The sequence below is a fragment of the Staurois parvus genome, unplaced genomic scaffold (genome assembly GCF_062004578.1).
Source record: "Staurois parvus isolate SC_StPar_1 unplaced genomic scaffold, SC_StPar_1.0 ptg000155l, whole genome shotgun sequence".
Taxonomy (NCBI): Eukaryota; Metazoa; Chordata; class Amphibia; order Anura; family Ranidae; genus Staurois; species Staurois parvus.
Genome location: NW_028317951.1, coordinates 30666485 through 30678625, shown reverse-complemented (window position 1 = coordinate 30678625; position 12141 = coordinate 30666485). Strand labels below are relative to the sequence as shown.

The following is a 12141-nucleotide window of genomic DNA, read 5'->3' as shown; positions in this document are numbered from 1 at the left end:
TCTAAAGGCTCAAGGTTTTATTACCTTCATGCATTCTATGCATGAAGGTAAAAAACCTTGTGTGTAGCAGCCCCCCCCCCAGCCCCCCTAACACTTACCTGAGCCCCATCCTGATCAAGCGATGTCCAGGAGAGCCTCTGTTTCCATGGACTCTCACTCCTTATTGGCTGAGGCAGTAGAAGGAGTCACTGGCTGTAAATTACAGCCACTGAGCCAATCAAGAGAGGGAGGGAGCGGGTCTGAGCCACGGCTTGTGTGTGGACACGCAGAGCCGCAGCTAGGGAGCGTGCCTGCTCGGTTGCCCCATACCTAGCTGCTTGCTGTGGGGGCATCCAACAGGAGGGAGGGGCCAGGAGCATCAGCGGGGGATCCAAGAAGAGGTGCATCTGGGTTGCTCTGTGCAAAACCACAGAGCAGGTAAGTATTACATGTTTGTTATTAAAAAAAAAAACCACAAGACTTTAGTATCACTTTAAATGTAGTTCTAAATAACAGGTATCTTTAAAGCAAATCCTGGTCTCAGAAATATGTAGGCTGCTATTGCAATCCCTTCTGAACTGCTAGTTTTAGCTTTAATACATTCTCAGTTACGAACACAGAGCAAGCGCATTACCATGCTTTCTTCTAGTCTAGACCGACTAGTCACATAGGAAATTAAAGTCCAACTTCTATCCTAAAGGAGATTTTTTTCACAGTAGTCAGGCCTGGCTTAAAAGAAACATTTGCTAAAAGCAATATGCAAACATTGGTGACACTTCCAAAAACGCTAACTGTCTTGCTGTCACCCTGAAATACTTTCCTAGACACTGACCTGGGACAAAGTGACAAAGTCCTATAACTGTTGAATGCTTGTTCTAGTTCAGTGAAGTACAGAAAATAATGAACCTAAAAGATCATTAGAAAAGCAAATAAAACTAAAATATTCACAAGACCAGGCTTGACAGCTGCTGAGCTTCTCTCATGATAGGCTTTTCTTAAGTGTGTAGCATTACCAGGGTAAGTGATATATCTATTGTGATGGACAGCCACCTGAAAAAAGTACCCACTTTAGTGTTGGCTTCCGTTGGCAAGCACTAAGCAGCAGGAAGGACTCTGACTCAATAGGCTTTGGGGATTATCACGCAAATGAAAATGTACTTGGGACACAATCTCTTGAAAGGTAAACTGGCTTAATTAAAAGGGCAAAGAAAATGTGCAAATTGCAGTAAGCAACAGTGAGCAATAATCATTTCTCTTTTTGGATCGATACTAACAGGTAGAACTCTGTTAGAATAAGTTGTGCACTGCAAATCAGTGTTTTGCACGGTATTACTAGCTAAATCTACAAATGTTGCAACGGTAATGAAAGTGCAGCAATAAGGTTAGTAGGTAGGAGAGTTTGTGCACATAACACTATGCATAAATTACAGCTAACTGCTATTACGAACCTTGGTGGTATAAGTAGCAGCAAAACCTCTCATGGTTGTACACAAGAGTGGGGAGATATTGCGACTGAATTACAGGGGCCCAAATTAAAAGAGCTCTCCAATCTTTATATGGAAATTGTGTGCATTGACATGCTCTATTACAGTTGCTGCCATTTTGTTCAAATGTTTAAATAGGTGAAAATGTGGTTAAAAAACAAACGATTGGTAAATAGGATTTTTTTTTTTTTTTTTTTTGTTAAGGAAGCCAAGATAACAATTTGAAACATAAGAATTAATACTATGCCTTTGCTCACAATATGAACATTTAAAAGAAAAGCCTAAACATAAAAGTTAACAGCAGAAACGAACTTCAGGCTGTTTTCCTATCATGTGTTCTGCAATCACATTAAAAGAGGAAACACCAAAGCCTAATAGGGGAAATGGAAAGCTATGAAGCTGTGGAAAAGATCAGGAATCACAAACTGGATGGGAGGAACACGGGGAAATGCTGACACAGGACAAGAGAGGAAATCAAGTTCAATCACAAAACAAAGTTCTTAGAAACTTGATTAGTAATACAAATTCCCTGAGCAGGCAAGAGGGAGTATATTCTGTGTGTGGTGAACTATAAAAGAGTATGACTACAATTCAAAATGTATAACTAGCATTTAATATGTATTTGAATTACATAACAATTACTTCAGCCAAAAACAACAGCAACAGATTAAAGTGCTTGTAAAGGTTTTTTTTTTTTCTTAAAATAATAAAAATGTTATACTTATCTGCTCTGTGCAATGGTTTTGCACAGAGCAAGCCCGAACCTCTTCTGGGGTCCCCTGCTGGTGCTCTCAGCATTTCCTGCCTTCCAAGAGTCCCCCCCACCACCCCATTGCAAGCTTGTTGGGCCGGGCTGTGTGCATCTATACACACACACAGTCACTCAGCCCCTGCCCCCTCCTCACAGGGTTTGATTGACAGCAGCCCATGAAGGGGAAAGAAAGAGCGAGAGCTGCTGCTCTTGGGCACAGCATTCAATCAAGATCAAGCTCAGGTATTTGGGGGTGCTGGGGGGAGCCGATTATGGAAGGTTTTTTATTTATCTTAATGCAGAGAATGTTTAAACTGTAATTAAACCCACATCATTAAAAACTATCAATAAATGCTGCATTACATGCTGTTGATAGTCTCTATGGGATTTGTTTTCTGTATTCTGCCAGAAACCTGGTTGATCCTGCTGTTTGTGTCTCCCCATTCTGTCTATGTCGAGGGAGAGGAGAAGAGAGGGGGAGCGGTGGGATGGAAGGGGGGCGGGGAGATAGTCTATACCCTATACCGTTTTCTTCCGAACAAGAAAGAGAATACTAGATAGCTATGAGTTTGAATAAGTTTATGACCTATAAACGTGAAAGGGTTAAACTCTCCTACTAAAAAGACAAACTACTTAGAGAAGTTCTTCAACTCTCTGCAAATTTTTTTATTTTTTTTTTTTACAAGAGACACATTTAACACATGACTCTAATATTAAACTACACTCAAGATATTACCCAACATGGTATTATGCGGACTCATCAATAAAGAGCTAAAGGAGTAGCAATCGGGTTCTCAAAAAATGTGGGTTTTGTTGTGGAGGAGAGATTGGTGGACCCAGAGGGCCACAGTACCTATACTAAAGAGGCAAAATATGGGGACAAACCTATATCTTTAATATCTATGGCCTGAATCAAAACCCAGAAGTATTTCTGTATGGAGTGTTGGGAACAATTATGGAATTTAAGAGGGGATCATTGGTCTTAGCAGGAGACTTTAATTTCTGTCTTGACCCAGGGATGCATACGTCATCGAATGCACAGAGAGGAGGAAGTAGAAAACTAAAAATGTTGAAAAACAGGTTACATCAAAGTCAGTTAATGGATATATGGAGGGTGAAACATCCTAGAGAAAGAGATTATACCTTCCCTCTGGAGCACAGATCGTACTCCCGGTTGGATTATATAGTGATCAAACAGACAATTGGACTCATTGGTTAAATCTAATATAGAAACTATGTCTATTTTGGATCATGCTCCTGTTATGGCAAGATTAAAAGGTAGGAGGAGAATGGAACAAATTGGCAATGTGGAGACTAAATGAGACGTTTTTACAGGACCCTGAAATAGAGATGAGACTAACGGAGGAAATAGAGCAATTTTTTCTGCTAAACGAAACTGAGGAAGTCTCGGTGGCAACTATTTGGGAGGCACATAAGGCGTATGTCAGGGGAATTCTGATATCCGCAGGAGCTAAAAAAAAAAGAAAGATCACAAGAGAAAACTAAAGAGGTGATGTATAGATTAGAACAAGCACATAAAAAGAGACAGGACACAGAGGTTTATTCAAGGATCATACTTAAAGGAAGAGTTAAAAGACCTATTGGAACAGGAAGATTTTCAATAGGATTGCAAAGGAAAGATATTAGTGGGGCAATAAGCCAGGAAAATATTTGATGAAAAGACTTAAGGAAAAGAAATCAAAAAATGATTGAAAAAATTAAGGACGAAAAAGGAGAACGGGTCTGCTCCACCACCAATATTGCTGAAACGTTCCAAAAATTCTATAGTAAGTTGTATGATGTTAAATCTAAAAACCTGGAAGTTACAAAGGGAGAAAAGAGGGGGAAACGGTTGGAATATCTGAAAGGCAACAAATCTGGCAAAAATAGCAAAAGAAAAAAAAAAGAACAAGCTATCTCTCAGGAGGAAATTAATAAGGCATTGAAGAATACAGCGGAGGGGGGGGGGGGGGGCAATGGGTATACGGTGGGGTATTATGAGAAATTTAGAGACCTATTGGTCCCCAAGTTCTGTATATATATGAATGCCTTAGGAGAGGGAATGGGAATAAGAGCAGAATTATTGCAAGCGTATATAATGATTTTAAAAGAAGGAAAGGATAGCTCACAATGTGCTAGTTACAGACCTATATCACTTCTAAACACAGACAGAAAACTGTTTGTACGAGGTTAAAAGAGCTGATGCCTGAATGTATACACTTAGATCAAGTGGGCTTTGTCCCAGGAAGGGAAGGGAGGGATAATGGTCTAAGAACATTGCTTCTCTTACAGAAGGCAAAAAGAGAAAAATTACCAACAATTATATTGTCGATCAACTCTGAAAAAGCATTTGACAGGGTAGACTGGGGGTTCATGATAGACACCCTAGAGGTCTGGGGAATAGGCACTAAGATGATGGGTTGGATAAAGGAGCTACATAATGGCCCAAAAGCGGCAGTTAAGGTAAATGGGTCTCTCTCGGAGTCTTTTAGGATATACAATGGTACAAGACAGGGATGCCCCTTATCCCCGTTATTTGTTTTATCCTTCGAACCTTTGTTGTCAACGGTAGGAAATCGTGTAGATATTAGAGGAATCAAGATAGGTGAGAGAGCATAAGGTAGCGGCATACGCTGATGATATATTGTTTTATATTGTGAACCCTGAGTTAACGTTACCTAACTGAAAGAGATTATTAAATAAAAAAAAATAGGGAGAGCTTTCAAATTTAAAAATAAACCCCATAAAATCAGAGATCTTGAATATTAATATTTCTAAGAAGGAGATACAGACTCTACAAAAGGACTTCCATTTTCATGGAAGGAAAAGTAAGTGGGCTATCTAGGAGTAAAATGGACCCCTTCTATAAAAAAAAATATATATCGGGTAAACTATACCCCATTAATAAACAAAATAAAGGAAGAGTTGAGAAGACTTTCAAGGGGAAGAGTCTCTTGGACTGTGTGTATAACTTTGGTTAAGATGGTGATAGTCCCAAAAACCCTATATAAACTTCATATGCTCCCAGTCCACATTACAAAATCCTTCTTTGCGATAATTATAATAGAAAAATTAACAATTAAATATATATAGGCTAAGAAGAAGCCGAGAATCGGGTATTAACTTCTGTGTAATAAGAAAGAAAATGGAGGATTAAATTTGCCTGATATTAAGAATTATTACACTGCGGTGATCCTGTTACGAATTGTAGATTGAACACAACTCACAGGGGAAGAGTTGGGTTAAAATAGAAGGCACTTTTTGTAATATGGATGAGACTAGTAGTACACGGACACAGGAGGTGTTACGAGTATGGGATGGATTACATAAACAAATGGATTGGAAGTATAATTCACTGTTGATTCCCCTCGTGGTTAATGATTTTTTTCCCGCCAGGGGAAGGATAATATTTCTGGGTATGGTTTAAGGATGTAGATGCACGGTTGGGGGAAATAGTAGTTAAAGGGGAGTTGTGTACTTTTCAAGATTTAAAGAGTAAAAAATAGATATTTGTAGCATTAAATGAATTGAGAAATTACCAATTAAGACATTTTGTTTCGAAGTTGCCCCAATCCGATGGTGTGACGAATATGAACACCCCCATATTGGGGGTTAAGAATATGCATGCATCATACATACTGGGGGGGGGGTACAACTGGGGGAATCGATGGTGGAGAAGAATCTGGGGGTTCTGGTAGATCACAAGCTTAATAATGGCATGCAATGCCAAGCTGCAGCCTCTAAAGCGAGCAAAATCCTCTCTTGTATTAAAAGAGGTATAGACTCCAGAAAGAGAGATCATATTACCCCTGTACAAATCATTAGTAACACCTCATCTGGAATATGCAGTTCAGTTTTGGGCACCAATTCACAAAAAGAACATTGGGGAACTTGAGAAAGTACAGATAAGGGCAACTAAACTGATACGAGGCATGGAGGAGATCAGATATGAGAGAAAAGATTAGAGGAACTAAATTTATTCTCACTTGAGAAGAGGAGATTAAGGGGGGATATGATCAACGTGTATAAATACATCAGTGGTTCATATAGTGAACTCGGTGTAGAGCTATTCACCCTGAGGTCAACACAGAGGACAAGGGGGCACTCCTTGCTTCTGGAGGAAAAGAAATTTAATCTCCAAACATGGAAAGGTTTCTTCACAGTGAGAGCTGTGAAAATGTGGAATAGACTCCCTCAAGAGTTGGTTCTGGCCAGCTCAGTGGATTGCTTCAAAAAGAGGCCTGGATTATTTCTTAGATACACCGAATATAACTGGATACTAACATTTATAGGTAAAGTTGATCAAGGGAATATCAGATTACCTCTTGGGGGATCAGGAAGGAATTTTTTTCCCCAGCAGGTGCAGATTGGATCATGTTTTGCTGGGGGTTTTTTGCCTTCCTGTGGATCAACTGTGGGTGTAGGATTATAACTTTTTTTTTTTCTATGGTTGAACTAGATGGTCTTTTTTCAGCCAGACTAACTATGTAACAGTTGAAATTAATTAAAAATGTTTAGTGAGATGGTGTCTATGTGTAACACTCGGTGTCAAATACCAAGCAGAAGTCTCACCACTCTATTGGAGGGGAAGTAGAGCTAAGGGAACAATGGCTCATATATGGTAAGATTGTCTAAAAATACAGGGCTTTTGGCAAGATATAATCCAACTTATACAAGAGATATTGGGGACAACCATACAGAAGCATCCGTGGGTGTGTTTATTCTATAGGTCAGATGAGCCGGTGAAGCAGTATAAAAATAGTGTATTATACCATCTAATTAGCGTGGCTAAAGGGTTTATTCCCAAATTTTGGCAGGTACAGGAGCCTCCAACAATGAGGGACTGGTTAGAGAGGGTTGATTATATAAACAAGATGGAGGAGTTATACCATATAGACGAAGGTAAAATAGAAAAATTTAGAAAGGAATGGGGAAGATGGTTTGGCTTCAAGACATCCGGAAAATATTTGGAAGTATTGGGAGGTCCAGTGATCTGACATGCGGTAGGAGATTTACAGGGAATCTCTTGTATGACCGTAGCAGAAACAGGAAAAGGGAAAAGAAAGGTCAGAGGGAAAGAAAGAAAAAGAAGAGTAGAAAGAGAGGGTTGAGGAGATTTGGGGGAGGGGGAGGGAGGGGAGGTTGAGATGGGAAATTTAGAATTGTTTGTATTTTAGATGTAAATGATATATGGTTGTGTTTTTGAAATTAAAAACTTAAAAGATATAATAGAACAAAAAAAGCGAAAGACAACAAATAGATTTAAAAACAGAAGGGGATTGAGAATGTAGTTTATACACTCCACCCAACTAATCCTGCTTACAGTAGATAGGCCTTTGACTCAGAAGGTTCATTAAAAACACCAGCTCATAGTCCCTTGTATGCAAAAAAAAAACAGTTATAAAATATCGCAGATTGTACTCCTCCGATTAATACCACGGCCAAGTTATGTGCGCTGTAGATTACAATGATATAAATTTGCCCATTTTTATCTTACAGTGAGTTACTGAACATGAAACACTTATGTGTGTGTTATTGGATTTAGAACACACAGCATAAACTCACAATGATAAAATGATCAGCTGGGAGTAAAGGATGCTTCAAGGAGCACCTCTTGTTAATATTGCAGATATTCATACAACTTAAAAAGATACAATCATTAGCATGCAAGTGTTAAAAAGAGATCTGAATATAGGACATGGAGCTATAAAGATGGATGCAACAAATTGCAAGCTTATAGTTAACATTTCAAAACTGAAATTTCCTGAAACGAACAGAGGAGTTAAAAGGGCAAAACTGACTGCAAGCAAGCACAGAGTTCAACCCTGTAGGAAAGATAACATGCAATGGAGAAACTCTCATTGGATACTAGGTGGTTCCATTAGGGAAGAACTTCAGGAAAGGTCTTACAATGCTAATTATTATTCATGCAATGTGTTTGGGCAGATTACTAGAAAGAATATGTACATTATTTGTGCCCTGTTTTCTGCATATGTACATGAGACATATAATATATATTCATCTGTCCAGATTGTTTTTTTTTTAGTAGCATGCACAAATCGCTCTGTGCTCTCCTTTAAAACAAACTATTCTGGAGCAGTTTATACTACAATAATATTTGGTATTATTGAAAAAGTTTGTTTGAGGTAATCCAAATGTAAACCCGTTTCAGACTCTCTAATTGCAGTAACAACACAAAGGAGATGGTAAGCAATGGTAGGATCACATTGCACTACACTAAATTGTGGGCCAAGTTTATGTTGCCAATGTAAATGTACCAATGGAAGTGCCGGTAGATTGTTATGGATGAAACGAGATGCAAGGTTCCATCTACGATGATTCCTGTCCATCAGCAAAGGGATGAGGAGGTGCAAGAAAAGGAATAGTTCTATGTTGCTAGGAACTAAAACAGCAATGCACTTTTGGATTAAAATTGGAGGACCTCTGAGGTAAACATCTTAGCCAAAATGTGACATACACTTTCAGTGGAATGAAAACTAATTTATTACCCCCTCAACATGATAAATAGCAATTTTGAGGAGATTTATCCATTGCAAGTGATCTATGCCAATTACAGGGTTCACATGGAGAGAAACGTGCCACATGTAAAACATGAAGGGGACAGAAGAGGCTGATTGATACCTGGAGTGGTCTGGCTTTTTCCTGTCATGTGAAAAAATGGGGCAGGATTAAAACATACTGGAAAGAAGGAAGAGGAATGAAAAATGCAAAATAAGAGCAGCAGCATGACATGAAATCGGAAATCAAGAATGCAGTCTAAGCACTACAAATAAATAAAAATAAATGTAGTGTTGTATAACTGTGCTGATCATTGTGCTGATCATTGCTCTCATCCAGTTTCTCTGAATTATATCATTGTAACCAGATTCAATTTGCAGACTCAGTGATGACCAAGATAAACACAACAACATTTAGCCAAAACAGGCCAAAATATGGCAATTACCTGTTCCAGGTTTTGAAAGCATTGCTAGCTCGTTTAAAAAGGTATCCTTCCATAACAACACCATTCTCTGCATCTGCATTGCACTCGTAACTGGAGTCATCAGCAGATAAACCCTAAAATAAAAAAAATAAAAAAACACAGAAAAGTGAAGAACATGTGGCCATCTGCGAAATCCAAAACAAAACAAAACTCTAGAAATCAGCCAGCTCGAAAATGCTAAATTCACTTTGCAGATTCAGACATTTACAACCCACATCACTGCTCCACTCCCAGGGATTCAGATTATCTCTTGGCTGCACCAGAATTTAGCAGAAACAGCAATTCATGGAAAGACTGACACCTGCAAAAAATGTCAGTTTTATTAAGTCTGATACTACAACAGGCATCCTCAAGTAATCCGTCACATCATGTTGTAAAATCAGACCTAATATTCTTGTGACATGTGCTCTGACAGCTGGCTTACCTTTGCTTGAAAATTGTGGGATTCTCACTATCATCCTTAAACCTTTTTGCCCTTCTTAAAATAACATACCACAGGAATAAAAAAAACCTGTAGATTACAAGATAATTTGTGGTGGATTCATCAAGTGATGACTGCTGGGGACACTCTTCATACATATGGCTGGTCATAAATGAGTCTGGTTGTTTTTAAGTAGCTATATCCTTGCAGGATTACTTTTCAGAATTAATATCAACATGCACTGTTGCATTCATACTAGCAGAACTCTAAGCTTTGAAGCTATAAACAGACCACAACAATATTGGCTTATCTTTGCTGATTAAGCAAAGTACAATAGCAAACTGGTCAACCTTTTGTAACTAGGAATACTCCCATGTTCACTTGTTAAATCTGCTGTAGCTTTTATTCAGAAAAATGGTTATTCTAAAAACAGCAAGTATTGTGTGACCACGTCTTTCCATGTACAGCCAGAACCAGAAACCAAAACAGCTTCCCAGTCATCCTCTGCTAGCGGTGAAAACCTCTCAATGCCTTTCAGGCAGATGTTTAGCAAAATGTTTACTGCAAAGCACATAATGAGTATACACTTAACAATATTTACAGCTCCAAAAGCAGGCTTTTTATTAAGAAAACCAAAACAGTCAAAATTCAAAAATGATATGTCATTTTACTTTTTTTTTTATGAAAGCAAATAACTGCAAAAAGCCACGTAAAAATAGTGGACATCTTAGTATTCAACGCTGAGTATTGTTCACTGGCAGCAAATAAATAATTCAAAGAATGATGTTTCAACTGCAGCCATGACCTTGATTGGAAATACAAGCCAAGCAGGAGACAATCAACTCTACATACTAATGCTCAGTGCAGGTCTTCAGTGTGTACTGAGCCTCTGCACTGAATTTTTGTGCACACAAACCTTCTGCTGAATTGTTGAGTGTTTAAGCTCCATATCTCTCTTTTCCTTTGCAGCATCCATGACAAGACAATTCAACTGAAAAAGTAGGAAAAAAAAAAAAACAGCTGGTTGAAATCTGTTCATTTGGTTTATTCTATAATAAGCAGTTTTCTTTGGTATATATATATATATATATATATATATATATATATATATATATATATATATACACACACACACACACATATATATATATATACACACACATACATACACACATACACACACACACACACACACACACACACACACACACACACACACTGCTAGTTGAATGGAATGACACATACTTGCAAATATGAGTTCACAAGAAAGAGGTAAAGAATTTTCATATAATAATGTTAACCTGAGGACACATTACATATTTAGCCAAGTCAGCAGGTAATGGGTTACATTACCTGCAGAGACACACTTAATGACGTTTTACACTGCCTTGAAAAAGTATTCATACCCCTTGATATTTTCCACATTTTGTCTTGTTACAACCAAAAATGTAAATGTATTTTACTGGGATTTTATGTGATAGACCAACACAAAGTGGCACATAATTGTGAAGTGGAAGGAAAATGATAAATGGTTTTCACAATTCTTTACAAATCAATATCTGAAAAGTGTGGTGTGCATTTGTATTCAGCCCCCTTTACTCTGATACCCCTAACTATTTACTAATTAGATGACTTCTGAAGGCAATTAGTTCCACTAGATTTTAGAGTCCACCTGTGTGTAATTTATTCTTAGTATAAATACAGCTGTTCTGTGAAGCCCTCAGAGGTTTGCTAGAGAACATTAGTGAGCAAACAGCATCATGAAGGCCAAGGAACTCACCAGACAGGTCAGGGATAAAGTCGTTGAAAAGTTTAAAGCAGAGATAGGTTATAAAAAAATATCCCAAGCTTTGAACATCTCACGGAGCACTGTTCAATCAACTGCAAACCTACTAAGACACGGCCGTCCACCTAAACTGACAGGCCGCGCAAGGAGAGCATTAATCAGAGAAGCCGCAAAGAGTCCCATAGTAACTCTGGAGGAGCTACAGAGATCCACAGCTCAGGTGGGAGAATCTGTCCACAGGACAACTATTAGTCATGCACTCCACAAATCTGGCCTTTATGGAAGAGTGGCAAGAAGAAAGCCATAAGAAGTCCCGTTTGCAATTTGCGAGAAGCCATGTGGGGGACACAGCAAACATGTGGAACAAAGGTGCTTTGGTCAAATGTGACCAAAATTGAGTTTTTTGGCCAAAAAGCAAAACGCTATGTGAAACTAACACTGCACATCCCCCTGAACACACCATCCCCACTGTGAAACGTGGTGGCAGCATAATTTTGTGCAGATGCTTTTATTTAGCAGGGACAGGAAAACTGGTCAGAGTTGATGGGAAGATGGATGGAGCAAAATACAGGGCAATCTTAGAAGAAAACCTGTTGGAGTCTGCAAAAGACCGGAGACTGGGGCGGAGGTTCATCTTCCAGCAGGACAACAACCCTAAACATACAGCCAGAGCTACAATGGAATGGTTTAGATCAAAGCATATTCATGCGTTAGAAT

At 38.6% G+C, this 12141-nt stretch overlaps 1 protein-coding gene across 2 annotated transcripts in view; it reads right to left on the bottom strand.

The window, feature by feature from the left end:
* ACAP2 (ArfGAP with coiled-coil, ankyrin repeat and PH domains 2) overlaps positions 1-12141 on the bottom strand; it is a 117468-nt gene that overhangs the window by 44835 nt on the left and 60492 nt on the right. The window contains exons 9-11 of one of the 2 annotated variants that reach the window (XM_089675645.1): positions 10555-10629; positions 9179-9291; positions 8857-8877 (exon numbers count right to left, since the gene is read on the bottom strand). In XM_089675645.1, the coding sequence (XP_089531771.1) occupies positions 8857-8877; positions 9179-9291; positions 10555-10629 (209 nt within the window). The remainder of the gene's footprint in view (positions 1-8856; positions 8878-9178; positions 9292-10554; positions 10630-12141) is intronic. The other variant, XM_089675646.1, reaches the window with a different exon arrangement.